At 36.8% G+C, this 20,582-nt stretch overlaps 2 protein-coding genes across 5 annotated transcripts in view; one reads left to right on the top strand and one right to left on the bottom strand.

The window, feature by feature from the left end:
* The window catches only part of UNC50 (unc-50 inner nuclear membrane RNA binding protein), a 52,693-nt gene extending 51,351 nt beyond the window's left edge, over positions 1–1,342 (bottom strand). For all 4 annotated transcript variants that reach the window (XR_007951815.1, XM_051984687.1, XM_051984689.1 and 1 more), the window contains exon 1: positions 1,047–1,342. Coding sequence is in view for 3 of the 4 variants with exons in the window: in XM_051984687.1 (XP_051840647.1) it covers positions 1,047–1,339 (293 nt within the window). In the remaining variant the exon portion in view is untranslated. The remainder of the gene's footprint in view (positions 1–1,046) is intronic.
* Positions 1,343–1,348: 6 nt separating this feature from the next.
* Positions 1,349–12,889, top strand: LOC127553736 (cytochrome c oxidase assembly factor 5). Its single transcript, XM_051984690.1, has 3 exons — positions 1,349–1,624; positions 8,454–8,537; positions 12,591–12,889. Exons 1-3 carry the CDS (start codon positions 1,523–1,525, stop codon positions 12,630–12,632), a joined length of 228 nt encoding a protein of 75 aa, XP_051840650.1. The 5' UTR covers positions 1,349–1,522; the 3' UTR covers positions 12,633–12,889.
* Positions 12,890–20,582: the final 7,693 nt, after the last annotated feature.

Genomic DNA, 20,582 nt, shown 5'->3' with positions numbered 1-20,582 from the left:
GAAGGGGGAATGGTTGGATGGAGAAAAAGAATGGGACTTTTGAACTGTGCTCATTCAAGAAATTAATCTGATGGACTGAGTCGAGCTTTAAAGAAGGTGACTGCTGAGTGACAGTGGGTGAGAATCTGAAAGCTGCAGTGATTATGCCCACCCCTTGTGGCCCTGTACAAGCAGCAGGTATCCTTGGAAAGAGTCGCAGGAGTTGTAGCATCTTCCGAAGAAATCTGGGTGTTAGTGAAGACAAAATGAAAGACATTTGAAAGGGGAAAAAAAAAAATGAATATCATCGGCTCATTAATTTAGAATTGAAACGGCCATAGAGGACTCATTGTATAGCCAAAAAACTGAAGCCCCGGGCAGCAGAAGGGCTTGCTCGCGTTTTCACAGCTCCGAAGTGACAAGGCCAGCAAGGAATAACACAACACAACCGGGGAAAGCGGACAGGATCAGCGCTGGGGGCGGGAAGACTGGAGGAGGCGGCCAGCTAACAAGGAGCCCTTTTCTGGGGTAAGTGTCCACCTGACTCTCATCCCGCTCCTGGCTGGGCTCTTGGGCCAGAGAGCATCCGGCGAGCGGGAGAGGGGGGGAGGGGGGCAGGAAGCGCACGCAGCCCGCCCTCGCGCCCCCCAGGTGAGTGAGTGTGCTGAGGGTCTCGGATCGCTTTGAGCATTGACGCCAAGTAGGCGGTGGCCAAAAGTGGGCGTGTCCGGGCTAGAGTCCCGGGAACGGCCCAGGCCCCGGACCACTCCCCTTCCTCAACAGCCGAGGCCCCGCGCCTGAGGACCACTATTAATGACACTTTTGGAGCCTCCCCCCGAGGAAGCCGCGACCCTACCCCGCCCTCCCGAGGAGTCTCGGGGCCCGGCTGGGGACACAGGGAGAGGGTCCCGCAGGACCGGGGGCTCCCTGTGACGTTGCGAGAGACGCGGAGCCAAAGGAAGCCGGGAGAAAAAGCACTCGAACTTAGGGGCGCGTGCGCGGAACGCGCCAGACGAAAGAGAGGTAGTGATGATGGGGCAGGGGATAGGGAAACCCTCAGTACTCACCTGGAGCCCGGCTGGGGCCTTGGCCCGGATCCGTATTCCCCCCCTCCACCTCTGTTCAATAGACGAGCCAGGCGCCCGCCCCGGCTCCGGTTCCCCTTCCTTCCTGCTACGTAGTTGGTCTTCGTCACTCCGAGAGCCAGGCAGATCACGTGTTTCTCCCACTTCCGCTGAGCTTCCTGCCTAAGAGCTTTCGGAGTCTTGGATTCCGGCGGCTGCGGCTCCGCCGCCGGAAGGAGCTTATCCCTACTTCCTGCCTCTTCCTCTCCAACGCCCTCCTCCGCCCCCTCCGCCATCACTGGTGCTGGCGTCCAGAAGGTTGCTCCTGCCGGAAGTGGAGGCAGCCCAGGGCGGTTGGGGGCGGTGTTGAGAACGCCGCACGCGGTGTTTGTTGAAGACGCCGGGCTTGGCTCTTGGGGTGGCTTTCGGTCTTCTGAACCGGAGGTTGCTTCGGCGGCGGCGGCGGCAAGGGGGAGGTGATGCCCCGTTACTATGAGGACAAGCCGGAGGATAACGGCGCATGCGCCGGGGTGAAGGAGGATCTGGGGGCGTGCCTACTGCAGTCGGACTGTGTGCTCAAGGTAGCCCCCACCAACCGACAACCGCAGGGGAGGGGGTGTCGGGCCCCTCTAAGAGGAGCTGCGCACCACCATCCCCCAACCCTCCTAGGGAAAGGGGAGCAAAGAGGCCCAGGTTCTCTCCCAGTTAGCGAAGCTTCACTCTGGGCTCCTTGGGCTAACCGTGCTCTGGCTGCATCTTTGTATCTGTGGGTATTTGAGTGAATTGATCTGGCCTAATAGATCAGAAATTGAAGTTTGATGGTGATAGAGGTCTAAAGCCGCAGAGATCTTTAAATATGATCCAGTTCAGCCGCCTTTTTATAGAGTTAGGAAACGGAGGCACAGTGACTTGTTCATGTTCAGGCAGAAGCATGATTTGAATCCAGATCTTTTGATTACAAATCGGCGGCTTTTGTCCTTTACTCATTGTCGCAGATTTTGACCGTTAGATACCCATTCTCCCCTCATCCTAAAACTGTTCAGCAAATCTTAAGTGTGGGCTGTTTGGAGCCAAGAGAAAGATGGATATTTAGATAATGGGTTCAGTAGGACAAAGCTTACACAGCTAGCGTAGTGGGGAATATTATCTTGTTTAGTAAGGTTGATGGCCAATTTTCTGATAGTAACCATTTCAGCGCTTAGCTAGGTGGGAATTGTTACTCTCTTTATGGACTGGGTTCTTTCTTGAGTTCTAGGGTCAGTGTCACCTTGAGCTTGTACTACAGTGTGCTAGCATATCCTTTGCAAATCCAGGGCCATTTCCACATAATGAAGCACCGAAAGTAAAGGTACACTTTAGCTGAATACTTAGCGGTGATATGTAGGTATATGTGAATGTGTGTACGCGTTCATATATACATAATGTGTGTCTGTGCATATTATATACATGCACACATAAGAATCATATGCATAGTGCTATATGAAATCCATGGGAGTGAAAGATCTTGCTCTCTTAGGATCAGAAAAGGTTTACAGACTGAATCTTAAGTGGAATAAATGTCATGACTTAACTGTATAGGTTGCAATAGATTGTATCTCCCTAGAGAATAGTCAAAATTTATTGAAAGGAAAAATCTTTCTTGAAGTGATCATGCAAAATAAGTAGAACTTTAATTTTCAGTATATTTAGGCACTGTTTTTGTTATAAATAAAAGAGAAATCTCACATAAAAATATTTAGTAGCACATCTTAAGTACTGCTTGCTTTTAGAGCATATGATACTAATTAGGCAGCCTTAACTATGATATCCGATGTGGTTAAAAGGGCAAAAAGAGCAAATGACTCCATTTCTTATCAGGACTCATTTGAATAGAAATGTTTTAGAGCTGGAAGGACCTAATAAATTATCTAGTCCATTTGACTGAGAAAATAGCATAGACTCGAGGCAAATTTATTTGTTCAAGGTCACACAGCTATCAAGTGGGAAATCCAAAACCAGAACTTATGTCTTGCCTTTGCTATATTTAACAGGCTTCCATTCAATAAACTTAATAAGTGCAAAAGTGGAGGTACAGATAGATTGATGTCCTGTAGCTTCCTAACAAACAGATGACAAGAAATAGACATAAATAACTATAACATGTGTTCCATTATTAATTACATAAAAGTTCAACTAGTATTCCATGAGTTTAGATGAAGGAACTAATATTGAGCGAATCAGGAAAGTGTTATATGGAAATAGCATTTAAGCTGAATCTTGTTCTTGTTATTTTTTAGTTATATTAACATTTTGCACCATATATTTAATATTTTTGCATGCCTTTTAGATTTCACAGCAACATTTGAAGGGAAATTTTTATCAGTATTACATACATTACAGTAATTAAGCATCTTTAAATAGAGGCTGATTTACAAACTTAATTTGCATTCTAAATATCCACAACCAAAACTGTTCCCAAAAGCTATATGCAGTGTTGTCTTCTATCTTTAAGATGTTTTAAATAACTATTCCTGTGCCCTACAAATTAGTGATTTGTATATTAAGCATAATTTTGGCCTATGAATTCATATATACTATTCCTTGTACATATCATTTGTTCATCAAAATTTTATGTAAACATCTGTTCTATAGAGATTACTGTGTTCAGTACTTGAGATATATAAAGTTAGAATAGTTTAGGTAAGCTTGGTACACAAATATATGCTATTTTGTGTTATATTTTTTTAACTTTTTTACATGTATCATATTTTGCATCTAATGATAACCAGAATTATAAAAAAGCCAACTTTCTCATGTTTGTGGTATGGTAAAGCAAATGTATTGCTCTCTATTATTGACAATAATGAATTTCCCCAAATGGTTGCATGTATTTGAATTCACATTATTTAAAAATATAATTATGAAAAATATGGTAATTAATTTCAACCTAATAGAAATATACTGTAAAATGTATTATTTCTGTTTTGCAAGTGATGAAACAAGCTCAGAGAAGCAAATTGATTTACTTAGTCACCTAGTGTCAGAATTAGCATTTGAACACTCTAAATTGTTCTTTCCTGTATATGAACAGATATTCTCTTCATAATATCATTAAGTAATTCTGTGAAAATGCTATGTTAGGGGAAATGATATTTCACAGGACAGTTCTATAATTTGAGTCATGGAGACCTAGCTAAAATGGCTTCCTAAGTAGAGGCAGACAGTCCAACTCCTACACACTGCCTCCAGGAAAAACCTAAAAATAGTTAATACTCTGAATAATTCAATGAAAACAGTAAGTGACTTCTATTATGCTAAAACTGCACAAAAAGTTATAATCCCGTAAACAGCGATTCTATCTTATAAAATAGTCCTCATGCTTAGGCATACAAACCAGAAGTGTTACTGACAATTGCAGTTGGTCCTGAGATACTTAACAGCATTCAAATAGCTATATGCAGAGGCAAGAAGAGTGAAGTTTCGCCCGAAGGTCCCAGGGTGGGCAGAAATTTCACTGTATGGAGTAGAAGCATCTGGGAGGAAAAGAAGGAAGGAAGGAAGGTAGGTTAGTTGGTCTTTCCATTGACTAATTCTGATTTGTGGGCCAGCTTTAACTCTTAAAGGTAGTTGATTGTCCTTTGTTCTCAATGAGCACCATAATATCAAGAAGGTGATGCCATGACATGCACATTATGTAGGTACATGAAGAAACCAAAGAAGATGCCACTATGAAGAATTATTGTATTGAAGAAACAGAGATACCTAAATATTTCTACTAAAAAGAGAAAATTCCAACAAAAATGGATTTTCCACAGTAACTGACACCTGGAAGAAATGCAGCAAAAAATAAAAATAACCAGAATTCTGAAGGGGAGAGAATGACAGTAAAATCTGAAGAAAGTCACAGCCAGGAAAGGAATGAAGCATTCTTCCAATTAAATCAAACTAAAGATTCTAATTCTTTTCTCCAGAGATTTTGAACTTTATCCATCATCCTCTGCTTTTCATCTCCTTTTTATTTGTTTTCTTTCTTCATTAGAATGTTCTTAGGGGCAATATCTGTATCTCCTGGCACATGTTAAGCCTTATTAAATGTTTATTACCTGCTCTTTGCCAAATCAGACCAGAGAGCAAAGTGAAACCAGAAGGAAGCTACCAGATGTTTCCGAAAGGAGCCCCAGAGATAGCCTAGCTGAAACTCAGAGCTTCTTGGTCAAAAGGTAACTGAATTAGAAAGAATTCAAGGTCAAGCAAACATAGAATGATACAAGACTTGGCAGCTTCTGCTAAACACAAGAGATCTTGGAATACAGTAATCTTAAAAAGCAGAAGAGATGAGCCAACAACCAATAATAACTTATTCAGAAAAAAATGAATATCACTTCAGGAAAAAAAAATTTGGATCCCATTGATTAAAGAATTAGCAATTCTGTTTCTGTTTCTGTTGAAAACACCAAAGCCAAATAGGAACTCTGAAAGGCAAACAGAAGACTTGGGGAAACTGAAAAGATAATTTTATTTGAGCAGTTAGATGAAACTACTTTAATGCCTTCAAAAGGTATTGAGGAAATTAAGGGGAAAACTTTGGGGAAGCTAGAATTGTTCTGATGGTTATAAGAGAGTAAAAAGGAAAATAAAAAGAGTATGCTAATATGAGAAGGAAGAGAGGTATTTCTGATGATTCAGGATGAGAAAAAGGATATGCAGGTTTTGTTGATAGAGTGGGAGAAGCAAGTATTAGATGATTTATGTCTGAAGGAATAATTCACTATGTTCTTATACCCATGCATTTACAGCACATATAATAAGTGTGATGTGGAAGTATATTGAATTCTGTAGGGAAGGAAGCAGGTTTGTGGGGATAAAAAAAGGTAAAAAGGATAAATAGCAGGAAGGAAATGGCACAAAGCAACACAAACTCACAAACCAAAAAAGGGTTGGGGGAGTTGAACTTTCTATATCAGAAAAGGTAGTTCAGTGCTCTAAATTCTTTGATTCAAGTTGTAAACTTGTATATAATATCAGTTATTTCCCATAGAATTTGCAGTGTTTCCTATAGCTTTTAGTATAGTTAAGCTACTTCATTTATTTAAACTAAATAGGTAATGACAAATAAGATAAAAATAATTAAGATACTCATTAGAGATGGTTTAAAAGATATATAAACCATCTCTAATGAGTATATTAATTATTTTTCATCACACAATTTGGGGAAAAAAAGGCATTGTGCCTACCTCTTACTAGTGTTAGTTGCTATTTTGTATGTGGTTGTCGTGTGTCTGACTTTTTGTGACCCCATTTGAGGTTTTCTTGGTAAAGATATTGGAACAGTTTGCCATTTCCTTCTTCAACTCATTTTACAGATGATAAAACTGAGGCAAAAAGGATTTAAGTGACTTGCCCATGATCACACAACTAGATTTGAATTCAGGTCATCCTTGCTTTAGGCCTGGCACACTATCCACTACATCATTTAGTTGCTTTTATTTTGTAAATTCTAAATCATAAACTTAGGTGTAGGGATTGTGTCTAATTGAAATTCTTTATCTAGTGGAGTTTTCAGCAGTTTTCTGGTTATCATAGGTTCCTGATAAATATTTTTATTGTAAAATTTAATTTTGAAATTTTAAAAATAAAAATTTTGTTAAGAACTTAATAATCTTTTCCCAGAGTAATTTGGTAGATTGAATACTAGCTCTAGAATTGGAGAATCTGAATTCAAATCCTGCCTCTGTCATTTCATATGTGTGTGATCATGGGCAAGTCATTAAACTTTCATGGACCTCCATTTCCTCATATATAAAAGGAAGGGTCTACACTACATGGCCTCTGAAGTCCCTTCCAACTCTAGATTTATAGTTTTATGACAAAAAGGAATCAGAAAAACAGACAAAATAAAGAATAAAATCTCACCATTATCATTTCGCAGGATAAAATTTATAAACCAAAAAAAGACATTGTTTTGTGTTCATTTTCAGGTATAAAGTTCTACTTCTGGCTTAGTTTCTTTCATAGTTTTCTAAATATATAATTGTTAATGTTTATACAATTCTGGTTCTGCTGATCTCATTTTGTCTCACATCAATCAATCAACAATTATTAAAGTGCTAAGTGCTCTTCTAGGCACTGAGCATACAAATATAATAAATAAAATAAATCTGGAAAAGAGTTAACTTTTAGTGGAGGTGATAAGGACATAGGTAGTACTTAAGGAAAAAAAAAAAACAGAATCATATTTTACTTATGTCCTTGTCATGATTCTATTTTTAGCATTATAATATTCCAGCTTTTACTTAGTTCATGAAGGAAAATTTCTCTCATTCTCTTTCCTTTTCAGTTTTCCTTAAGATATTTTTAACTGTCTCCAAAATCCAGTACCATTAATTCACCTCTCTAAGCCTCTCTCCTTATCTGGAGAGAAGTTTGAATTAGATGATTTACAAGATCCTGCTCAAGACTGTTTGATCTGATATTAAAAAATTTAAAATGTTAAAAACATTTTAGCTCCTTTTCAGAATCTTCACAAGTCTTTCTCAACCTTTCCTAATCTGTTTTTTGTCAAGTACCAGTATATAACAAAATGCTTGATTTTTCTTTTTTCTGAGGCAATTGGAGTTAAATTGCTTGCTAGTAATCACACAGCTAGTAAGTGTTAAATGTCTGAGTTGGGATTTGAACTCAGATCCTCCTGACATTAGGGTCAGTAATCTTATCAATTGTGCTATCTAGTTGCCTCCGTAAATCTAAATCTAAATGGTATAATGAAATGGAACTGGTGTTGAGGTAAGAAGACCTGAGTTTGTATTCAGCCTCTGATGCTTACTAACTTTATCCTAAAGAAATTATTACCTTTTTTTGTGCCTTACATATCTTTATCAGTGAAATGGGGAAAAACAAAGCTGGATTGTTTCAAGGAAAGCAGTTTGTAAGCCTTAAAACACTGTATAAATGTGAAGTATTTTTATAATTTTTTTGGTATTGTAACTCTTGTTTTCCACTGATAATCATAGTAAAGATACAATATTTATAATTGTATATTTTAGATTAAATAGATTTTGTGATCCTTGTGAACCTGACCACCATTTGGAACATTGTTTCTGTGGGAAACTGAGTGAGTCCAAATTTGCTTATGCTTAGAAGACACTAAAATGTTTGCTGTACTGAAAAGGGGAACTGTTCTTTTCCTTGAGGTCTTTTGGCATAAATGAAAGTAAATCATTAATTCATTTATGAATAGGTAACATGACCCTGCAAATAAATGTTATCTTTCTTGAAGGATTGCCTCAGTTTACCCTTATTAAATTTAACTCATGCTAGCATGTTGATAAAACTACAGAGAATTTTGAAGTATTGATGAAAAGGAAGATGTTGTATTTGGTTTTTCGTGAGGGAATTTCCCACATACTCACTTTGTGTTGTGTTATATTACAGGAAGGAAAAACTCCTCGACAGTGTTTGAAGGAAGGCAACTGTAAAGCTTTGAAATACTCATTTTTTGAATGCAAAAGGTCAATGGTAAGTGGCTATCCAATAAACAAGAAATTAGAAATAGCAAGATACTCATTTGAGGACTTGTGATTGAGTCGTTTTATAAACTAAGAATATAGAGAGATAATTTTTCCAAATTTTTTACTTAGTAAGTAGTGAAAATTTCTTTCCAGTGAGTGAAGTCAAGTGACATTTGAATGAATCTCACAAGACTTTTGCAGATGTCAGAAGTCTCTGGCGTTATTTTACTTTTACTGTTCTTTGATAGCAATGTTAATTATCCGTAATACTTCTTTTTAGATGTTTTTGTAAGTGTCAGATCAGGTTTTGGTGAGAGTAAGTGGGCAAAAGTTACTGCAAGTCATTATGAATTCAAGCTAGTAAGTATCTCCTTTGAGCCTAGTTTTGTATAAATACACGTGCTAAGGAGACAATGATTAGAATGATTATAAGCATTGGAAAGTAATTTAGGGATGTCAGAAAAGTTAGGAATTTGACTATAAAACATTACACCAAAGAAGGCAAAACAAAATTCAAAAAGGGAAATGGATGAATAAGGTAATGTTGCTATTTTTTAAAAAAACTAATATGTAATTTAAAAAACAAGCTATATTGTAGAAATTCACAGTTTTATATGCAATCCTCTTTTTCTTTTGTATAGGAATGTTTTGTTTGTTGATTTTTCAGTTATAAAAAAGAATATTAAAAACAAGTTAGAAGTCTTTTAAGATTTTCAAGCTTTACAAATTCTCTAAAATATAAGGTAATACAGTGAGAGCAAGCTAGGAAAATTTTTGGTAAGTTGATAGTAAGAAGGTTATTGCAGGGGCTGGAGCTAAGATGGTGGAAAAAAGCCAAAAAGTTGCCTGAGCTCTCTCCAGGTGTCCTCAGAAAAAAAACAAAACAAAACAAAACGCTAAATCAAGCCTGTAAACATATTCTGGAATGACAAAACTTATCAAAAGATGGAATGAAATAATTTTCCAACTTAAGATAATTTAGAAGGACTTCAGGAAAGATCTTTCTCATTTGGGTAAAAGAGAAAAGCTTGTCCAAAGGACAAGCCAGCAGAAGGCTTTTAGCCATAGCACAAACCAGCCGCCAAGATCCCTCAGGACAGTGGTATAGCAGGGGGAGCCTCTAGGCCCAGTGCAGAAAGCAAATTGGGAAACCCAATAACTGCAAGAAAGTTTAGGTCTGGCTCCCCCAGTGCAGTGAGCAGACTTCCAAGTGCCAGAGACCCCCTTGCTTAAAATCAATGACCTCACTCATGGCCAACCGCATAAGAAGTTTGGGACAGTCCCCTTATACCTGTGGAGCAGAGCCCAACTTTAAAAACCCTGAACCTTGACCAAAAAAGCTATTATGGTTACAGGGAAGATCAAAACACCCAACTTAAGAGGACAAAATGTCTACATGTGAAATCTGAAAAGTGAATATGAATTAGTTTCAAGTCCAAAGAATCTTCTTGGAAGAGTTCAGAAAGAATTTTTAAAGTCAAATGAGAGAGGTAAGAAAAAAAATATAGGGAATGAAATGACACGTATTCAAGAGAGTCAACAGCTTGGAAAAGGAAGGACAAAAATTGACCAAAAAAATCCTTAAAAAATAAAATTGCCAAATGAGGGGGGAAGGGGGGAATCCAAAAGTAGAGTTTGCCAAATGGAAAAGGAGAAACAAAAACTTACTGAAGAAAATTATTCCTTAAAAATTAACATTAGGCTAATGACTGTAAGAATGACTATAAGAAGACTGTAAGACATCAAGAATCAGATACAATAGTCAAATGACTAGTAATCTGTTTGATAAACACAAAGGTTCCAGCTTCTGGGATAAAAACTCACTATTTGACAAAAATTGCTGGGAAAACTGGACAACAATGTGGCAGAAAGTAAGAAACCAAGATAATGTCAAAATGGTTTCATGATTTAGGGTGATAATATATATAGGGTATTCGTTATATATAGGATACTCATGATATAGGGTGATCACATAAAGGGTGATATTATAAGCAAACGAGAACAAGGGCTAATCTGTGAGATCTTTGCAAAAGGGTACAGTTTATGGCTAAAGTAAGAATCAGAGTATATTATGAAATAACGTTCTGAATAATTTTGATTACATTAAATTAAAAAGGTTTTACACAAACAAAACCAATGCAACCAAGATTAGAAGGGAAGCAGAAAGCTGAGAAACAATTTTTAAAGTTGATAAAGGCTTCATTCATGTAATTTATAGAGAATTAAATCAAATTTATTAAAAATAAGTGTCATTCCCCAATTGATAAATGGTCAAAGGATTATGAACAGTTTTCAGATAAAGAAATTAGTCATTTATACTTATATAGAATACAAAGTCTTACAAAAATGAATGTCAGAAGCTGTCTTTACATGTATTTTGAAAAAATGCTATTGAGAAGAATCAGTCAAAATGAAAAAAATAGAAAATGTAAACTACTCATTGGAAAAAAAGACTAATGATGCTTTAAGATATTCCTGTCAAAAAAGGATATATTGACTGCTTGATAATAATTATTCCAGCTCATATTTTTAGAATAAGGTTTGCAAAGTGATTTCCACATAACAATCCTATTATAAAGAAATGTTTCCCTTTTACAGGTGAGAAATTAATAAAGAGATTAAGATTAAACTTCAGGTTGTCCAGCTAATTGGTCATTTAAACCTAGAAAATTTCACTTAAAACTGTTGATGGAAAGAATCATACCACAATGTCCATTCTAATCATTAAAATCTACTTTTAATCCCAAACTAATTTTCTCTTGCTCAATATGTTACAGGTCTTTTCCCTTTCAGTTTTGGTGCATTATCAAACACATTCAATTCTGTTATAATGTGTGTTTCAAAAATACAGATTTGTACCAGTGTGATGGATATATTGGGGAATATTTTTAGAATAAAGTAAATTTAAAGTTGGCTTTTGAGTGATTCCTTCCTTGAGAAATAGCAAAAAATCTCAAAATTGCATCACTCACAATAATTTACAAATTACACTTCTTCTGACACCCACTTTAATGAACAAAGTTAAGGTCTTTGTTTAGGTAAAATGTATTTTTTGGTGCAATTTGGAACTGTAAATAGAGAAGGGCTGGTCCACACTGCTGTTATCCTTGCCTCATCCCTTTTTGCCTTGATCTCCTGTTCCCTAGGCCCAGCCCCAGAGTTGCAGCCTGTCCAACTTACTTGTGCAGTCTGAGGCATAGACCATAGTAACTCAAGGCCAAATACATGGCTACTATTTATTTATTATTTATGTATCATTATTTATTTTATACTACTTAACCATTTGACATGTATTTTAAAATGCAATATTTATGTTTCACTTAAGTTTTTAAACCTTCTGTCCCAATCCCATTTCCCTCAGAAGATATGTGGTTTTTATTGTGCAATTTTGCATATTGAAGTCTTATTTGGGGAATATATGTTGTGTTACAGAAGAATTTACATCAACAAATTTTAATTTGCTTAACTATAATCTCTATTATAGCTTGTTTTCTAAAGTAGGTTAAATTTAACAATGGCATTAATGCTATTCTATTCATTTGTTTCCTCTTTTGCTATATTTTTCTCTCTTCTTTGTAATGTTTCATAGTTGCACAAACTGGAAAAGAAAATTTTATCCTTTTCAGAAAACAATATAATTTTGTAATCTACATTATTGCTTCCATGTATTAGTGCTAATATAAGATTAACTACCACCCACATGATCAGAAATTCATAGTTAGAAGAGCTCTCAGAAGCTATCTAGTTTAGTTTCTTCTTTATCTTGCCTCCATTTTACAGATGAAAACAAGATTAAATGATTTATCCAAGAAAGAATAGCTGAGGCAAGATTGGTATTTTGAACAGAATTAGTATTGTACCATGCTGGTTTTAAAGAAAATGATTACTGATTTAATGTAAAAGACAATTTCAATTGTAACTTCTGTTACAAGTGTGTCTCTGGTAATTTTCTTTGACTTTGAAATTTAGTTTGTTTACTCTTAATATGACAACTGTAATAAACTATTCAGTAATGTATATTTTACAAGATGTTTGATTTATTAATTCTATTTGTTTTTAGTTGGATGCCAGATCAAGATTCAGAGGAAGAAAAGGATATTGATATTTTTCTCATAGAATCAAGATTAAAACAACATGGGTTCATCTGTGTGGTGAATAAGGCTGTGTGTTTTTATTTCTGCTTCATACATCGAGATGAATAATTTTGTGATTCTTCTTTAAGGGATAAAAGAGATCAATCCTGCCTTTTGAACACTGACAGAAAATGATCTGTGTTAAATTGTTTATATACAAAAGGATTAATTAAATGTTTATAAGTTATGCATATAATAAATTTTCTGAGTTATTCTAAACTGTTAATTTTTGGAAAATTTATTCACTAATCAAATGACAAATATCGTAATTCCTTTGTCCCCAGTCTGCCACGGTTTAAATATAAAGAGCTATATTCAGTTTTTTTGGAGAGAAAATTGTTTATCCCTAATTAATCACTTAGAGGATAAAAAGACAAAAGACTGCCTTCATTTAATGTTTAACTTTTTGGTTAAATTTGTTAATTCTTTTGAAGAAAGTGAACCACTATTCAGTTTTTTAAGAAAAGATATTAGGAAAGTAACAATATCTGTTCTCATTATCAGTTTGAACAAAAACAATAACAAAAGTAATTAAAAAAAAAAGACCTGGCTAGAATTGAGAATAGATGATAAAGTTGTATACCCAAATTAAGAAGAATTTTTAAAAGTAATTAAAATAATTGAGTAAAGGTATCATACCTGCAATTTTTGTCAACTTAGAAATCATCAACTATCTAATTTTTAGCAATTATCAACACTAAAAAAAAAAAAAAAAAAAAAAAAAAAAGGGAAAGCTAGGTGCACAGTGGATAGAGCATTAACCCTGAATTCAGTAAGGAGGACCTGAGTTCAAATTTGATTTCAGATACTTAATACTTCCTGGCTATGTGACCTTGGGCAGGTCACAACCTCAGTTGTCTCAGCAGAAGAATTTATCATCAACACTAGAGAGCTAATGTAGAAACTAAAATTACTTTTAAAACTCGACGATATGGCAGGCTATGGTTTGATATATTACAAAAGGACTTTTTTTTTTCCTAATACGAATGTTTAAAAGGGAGGGAGGGGGGAAGTTTCTAATGAAAATTTTAAAAACTTTTTCTCCTACACACACTATCTAATTTGTATGGATACTTCTTCCACTGCTCCCTCTTTATTATTCTCTTGTCCTTCCATAGATCTCTAGAGGGGCCTTCCTATTGTTCTTTTTAATATCTGGTAGATACCATTCTAGCATCTGGCTGTTAGGCTATTGTCTTTTAATTTTTTCTATATGCCCAGTCGTATATTCAGATCTTAAGTGATATTTTTAATGATCCTTCTCAATGCAAATTAAGCTTTACTTCTTTAGACTGTCCATCTTCCTTGATTTTCTCATTGATTCATGCTTTATAACATTAGAGAAATTTTGTGTTTAAGAGAGAGATTTTTGTAGATCGAACAGCTTAGGATCCTGTAGCACCTTAAAATTTCCCAAATACTATCTTAAGGCAGTTTTTCTCCTACTCTCAGATCTAGGCCAAACTCACTGCCTCGCTGTAGTTTCCATTCAACATAACAACATAGTGTGTTAAAGCAGTTAAATTAATACAACCTCCTAAAGAATGGTGAGAATCACATATCATACATAAGGACAGATTTCTGCTTTGAAAGAGGCAAGCAGTTAAATTAATACAACCTCCTAAAGAATGGTGAGAATCACATATACATAAGGACAGATTTCTGCTTTGAAAGAGGCAGATGTTCTTATCAATCACAAAATATCATTTGTTAATGAAGTCACAATGTGCCAAGTACTTCTAGAGTATTAAGGAGTTAGGAAAAACTATGTTTCCATCTTCATTCAGCAGACAAAATAGTAGTAATCCAAATTTAAATATGTACATGGCTCTCTAAAGCCTCTTTTGTCAATGAGGTGTTCTATATAAGTGAATTTTCTGAGTAATAAATATCTTTTAAAATTACCTAGTTTTACCCAATTATATACTTATCATAATTCTTAGAACATACTGTACATCAATTCCAAAAACATTAAGTACCTTTCATCTTTATGAGAGGTACTTTTATCAAGTATTGGGGATAAAGAGATGAAATTACATTCCTTGTACACAAAATTATATCTGTGTATTAGTGACACTTAATATGAATTTTGGTATGCTTAATTATAATTGTATTTAAAACATTTCTCTGTAGAAGATAATATTAACATTTTCTTCATGACTCAATTATTACACTCTCCTGGAAAATAGTAACTACTGCAAGGGCACTTGAGTAGTGTAATATAAATTCATTTGCCCCTATACCAAATGACTCCAGTATGTTATTTTTAATAGATTTTGCTTTTTTGTAATTTTTATGTCTTTCCTAACAGTGTCAGTATGTCTACTTCCAACACACTCAGTGATGAGGTCCTGGGTTATTAGGTGGGGTTTTCAGAGAAACCCTGAAGAAGTGATAAAATTACTCCTTGAGGCAAGTAGGGAAGGGCACTAATGGGGATGTTTTGTTTGATTACATTTGTCACAAAGGGAAAATTGTGTGTGTGTGAGAGAGAGAGTGTGTGTTATGGAAGACAAAAGGACAACTAATGATGGTGGCAAAAAGAAAATATATGTAATACATCTTAACATATACAAGAAGAAAGTTTAGAGGGGATATAATATTGGAGCTATAGGACTTGTAATAGATACTTAAATTTTTTTTAATGTATACTTTTTAGAAGGACTATATATAATCGAGATTTATACCTTCTATGTAATCCTCTTTCTGTTTTTAAGGGAATGTTCCCCCTGCTTTTTTGTTGAATGTAATTTTCATTGCATCGTGGTCTGAAAAGGATGCATTTACTATTTCTGCCTTACTACATTTGAGTTTGAGGTTTTTATGTCCTAATATATGGTCAATTTTTGTATAGGTTCCATGAACTGCTGAAAAGAAAGTGTATTCCTTTCTGTCTCCATTACATTTTCTCCAGAGATCTATCATATCTAGCTTTTCTAGTATTCTGTTTACCTCTTTGACTTCTTTCTTATTTATTTTCTGGTTTGATTTATCTAATTCTGAGAGTGCAAGGTTAAGATCTCCCACTATTATAGTTTTACTGTCTATTTCCTCTTGCAGCTCTCTTAGTTTCTCTTTTAAGAATTTAGATGCTACCCCACTTGGTGCATATATGTTTAATATAGATAGTGCTTCATTATCCATGCTACCCTTTAGCAAGATATAGTGTCCTTCCTTATCTCTTTTAATTAGGTCAATTTTTGCGTTAGCTTGATCTGAGATCAGGATGGCTACCCCTGCTTTTTTGACTTCACCTGAAGCATAGTACATTTTGCTCCAACCTTTTACCTTTAACCTGCATGTATCTCCCCGCTTCAGGTGTGTTTCCTGTAAACAACATATTGTAGGATTCTGGCTTTTAATCCATTCTGCTAACCGCTTCCTCTTTATGGGGGAGTTTACCCCGTTCACGTTTATGGTTAGAATGACCAATTCTGTATGGTATAGAATGACCATCTTGTTAACCCCGGTTTATGCTTTCCTCCCTTCTTTCCCCTTTCCCCCCCTTCCAAGTATTAAGCTTGTGAGCACCCCTTGTTTCTCACAGCCCTCCCTTTTTAGTGTCCCTCCCCCCGCCTTAGAGTTCCTCCCCCTATCTTACCCCTTTCCCTCCCAGTTCCCGTATTCCCTTCCGCTTAGCTTATTCCTTCCCTTTCCACTTTTCCCTTCTCACTTTTCAATGAGATGGGAGAAGTTTCACCATAGATTGAATATTGTCTTAAGATTTTTCACTTAAAGCCAATTCTGAAGGCAGTAAGATACCCACTATATTCATCCCCCTCCATTCTTTCTCTCAGATATAATAGGTTTCCTATGCCTCTTCATGAGATGTACTACCCCCACTTTACCCTTTTTCTGGTACAATGTCCTTTCCACATCAATTTCTAGAACAAGGTATACATGTATTCTTTATGCATCTATATAGTCAAAATATAGTTCCCAAGATTAATCTTTACCTTTTTAGATTTCTCTTGAGTTCTATATTTGTAGATCAAACTTTTTGTTAAGTTCTGGTTTTTTCATCAGAAATAGATGAAATTCGCTTACTTCGTTGAATGTCCATCTTCTTCCCTGGAAAAAGATGCTCATTCTCGCTGGGTAAGTTATTTTTGGTTGCATACCAAGTTCCTTAGCCTTTCGGAATATCATATTCCAGGCCCTTCGATCTTTTAATGTGGATGCTGCCAGATCCTGGGTGATCCTTATTGTGGCTCCTTGATACTTGAATTGGGTTTTTCTAGCCGCTTGCAATATTTTTTCTTTCATCTGAGGGTTCTGGCATTTGGCCACTATATTCCTTGGTGTTTTGATTTTAGGATCCCTTTCAGTAGGTGATCGATGAATCCTTTCAATGTTTATTTTTTCCTCTGTTCCTATGACTTCTGGGCAGTTCTCTTTGATAATTTCCTGGAAGACAGTGTCCAGGCTCTTTTTTTCATCATGTTTTTCTGGGAGTCCAATGATTCTCAGATTGTCTCTCCTGGATCTGTTTTCCAGGTCTGTTGTCTTTCCCAGAAGGTATTTCACATTTTTCTCCATTGTTTGATTTTTTTGGATTTGCTTGACTGATTCTTCTTGTCTCCTCGAGTCATTCAATTCCACTTGTTCAATTCTGATTTTCAGTGAAGTATTCTCTTCACTCACTTTTTTAAAATCTTTCTCTAATTGTCCAATTGAGTTCTTTTGTTCTGTGGAATTTTTTTCCATTTCGCCAATTTTGTTTTCCAGTTCACTAATCCTATTTTTCAAGGATTTTATTTCTTTATCCACTCTCTCTTTAACTTTCTCCAGGCTTTTTTGCCAAGCCTCCCTCTCCTTTTCCCAAGCTTCCCTCTCCTTTTGCCAAGCCTCACTCTGCTTTCCCCATTTTTCTTCTAGCTCCCTTGTGAGAGCCTTTTTAATCACTTCTATGAGGTTCATCTGTGCTGAGGAACAGACGATCTCCTCCTTTGGGGAATCACCTGGGGACTGCCTGTTTTTAGTCTCCTCAGGATTTAAGAGTCTGCTCTCTATCTGTGTAGAAGCTGTCTAGGGTTAAAGTCCTCTTCAGCTTCTTGCTCATTCTGTCTATTAATCAGAGACAAACTACCAAAGAAAAACAGAAAAAACTGGAGTCTTTCTTTGGGGGGGGGGCTGGGTGTGTTATCGAGCTTCCTCTACAGACTGCAGGGGGCAGCAGTGAGGCACTAGCAGGACTGTGCTGCGCCTGCGCTCTGAGATCCCAAAGCGTGCTGAGTCACTGAGGGGGGGGAAGGGGGGGGCGGCCAGGTCCTGAGAGACTCCAGCTGTTTGCGGTTGTGTTCTTCAGCCCCGGTGTTTTTAGCTTCTCTGCTGGGCTGTTGACTTGCTGCAGGTTCCAAACCTGTAGCGAAGCTCTCCCCGCAGAGACAGCTGCGATCACTCCCCACCCCCCTCCAGTCTGCTCCCGTGCTCTCACTGCCGCTGCCCGCCGCCTGCGCCCGATCTAAAACCGCCCCAGCCCTCCAGTAAAGACAGACCTTTCTTGGCGGATCTCAAGGATGGCTTCTCTTGGTAACTATTTGTGGGTTTTTTTCAGTCAAGCATTGATTCAGAGGCTTGTAATGAAGTGGATAGTGAGAGAAAGCGCGGAGCTTATGCAACTGTGAGCCTCCTCTCCGCCATCTTAACCGGAAGTCCCCTAAGGGAATGTTCGTAATGTTTATCAAGTTCATAATAAAAAATAAAATTTAAAAACTAGGAGTTGAGAAATAGAATCTGAAAGCATATAGGGCTATGACTACTGCTCTTGAGGTTTATTTTTGACCCTTTTTTTTGGAGTCCTCTTTGTTTGAATTTTGATCAGTGTTCTAAGTAGTTGAAGCTCCTGGTTAGTACAGCTATTTCATTTAAATCCAAGTGTCAAAAACAAACTTATAAACAAATGTTATACTCCCAAATGTCACTGGGAAGGTCACATTCTTGAATTTGGTTATCTTCTGTGGCATAATCGCCACAGAAAGCTCACATGAGCACATGATATTAAAATGATTATCCAAATAGAGTGACTTTATCTTTGTGTCCTTGTGCTAGACATGTTAAGTACTCTGCCCCCCTTGTTTTGGTCACAAGGTTGTGCTGCTCTTCAGGTCCTTCTTCTGTGTTGTCCTGTCTTTCATGAACCTGTTTGGATTGGGAAGGCTGTGCATGTTTAGCAGAGATACTGGAATGCTTTGCCATTTCCTCTCCAGCTCATTTTGCAGATTTACTGAGGTAGAGAGTGTTAACAGAGCTCCTGAGTAGCTGAGGTCATTTGAACTTTCTGACCTCAGGCCCAGAACTGCACTATGGCACTATCTGTTTGCCTTGGCATTTCCTATCATGGTGGTCTTGTGAAGGTAAAATAACCAATTTCACAAAGGGAAGATTTTAATTCCCAGCCTTTTTAAAGATGCCTTTTCATTTGCTTTTAATTATATAGTAGTAATGACTGGTATTTTTTTTTTTTTAAGTAGTGAGTCACTACTGTAGGAGATAGAGAACTGAACTTAAAGCCAAGAAAGTGTTGGTTCAAATCCCATCTCTAATTGGCACTGTCTTTGTGGCTCTAGAGAGCCAGTCCTGTAACATCTCAGTGTTCTTAATAACTCTTAAACATTGTTAAGATGCAGAAAATTTGTCTACCTGTGATTGATAAAGGGAATTTACTCACCTGAGAGAAAATTCTAATCTATCCAGTCCCTATCTTTTTCAGTTATGAGATTTTGTTCCATTATATAGTTTTTCTTAACTAGTTGTGTTAAGTGGAATTTCATCCAGAAGAGTAATATGCTAAATTCTAGTCTGAGACATTCTCTGATATGGTATCTCTAATTATGTGATAGAGACAACTCAGTTGTCTTAGGTAGTTTTATCTTCTTATTTGGAACTCTTGCCAGATTTTATTGCTAGCATGGTTTCTACTTCCCAGCAATTCAACAACCTTTTATAAACTACTTAATGTGTGTGTGTGTGTGTGTGTGTGTGTGTGTGTGTGTGTGTGTAGGCCCCCTCTGATGACAGCGTATTTTAAAATCAGCTGGAGTTAGGAATTCAGGTTAGGGGAAAATCGTCAATTTTTTTTCTTAGTAGAGGTGAAGAAGGATCGAAGGTGAAGGGGGGTTGTGATAGCAATGTGAGCAGCTGTGACAAGAAGCCAGCCAGCAGTCTCTCTTTCCACTTCCTTCTCCACTCCCCCGCCTCCACCCACCAAAATCGTCATTTCCTATACAACACATCAGGACTTGCACAAAGAAGCATAGAGTATGGTCCAATTACTATTTAGCCTCACGTGCTTGGGATCTCAGTGCATCAACTCGAGCCTCAGCTCATTACAGCCCCCTCCTCTATATACCTTTCCCTGAAGTTACTTGGTCTTCCCTCCATTCTCTTCCTATCTGTCCAACTGCTTCTTACTTCTTAGATCCATTCCAGGATTACTAACTTGGAGGTAAATCCATGTTTGTTATCCTGAGCCCTCTTCCCTTTTTTTTTATACTCTATTACTTGGTGATCTCTTCTGTGTCCTGTGTTCAATTACTGTCCTTTTGCCAATGAAGGACTCGTTTCTATACCTCTTTATCTATCTATCTATCTGTCTCTCTACCTATCTACCTACAGCTCTTTTTTCTTTCCTGAGCTTCAGTCTTGCATAATTAATCACCTATTATATATTTTGAACCACTATCATTTAAACCTACATGCAAAATAAAATTTAATCTTTATCCTAAAATTCACCCTTCTGAATTTTTCTATTATTGAAGACACTGATTTCAGTCACCCATATTCTAAATCTAGATAAGGTATTCCACTTCAACTTCTTGCTTACATCCAACTCAGTTGATCGGTTTTTAAATTTTCTTTTTTTTGCATGTTATCTCTTGTATAGGTGGTCTTACATATTTCCCACCCTAATTCAGGCC

This window comes from Antechinus flavipes, chromosome 3 (assembly GCF_016432865.1).
Source record: "Antechinus flavipes isolate AdamAnt ecotype Samford, QLD, Australia chromosome 3, AdamAnt_v2, whole genome shotgun sequence".
Classification (NCBI taxonomy): domain Eukaryota; kingdom Metazoa; phylum Chordata; class Mammalia; order Dasyuromorphia; family Dasyuridae; genus Antechinus; species Antechinus flavipes.
Note: the sequence above shows the minus strand (reverse complement) of the source record. Positions and strands in the feature narration are given on the sequence as shown.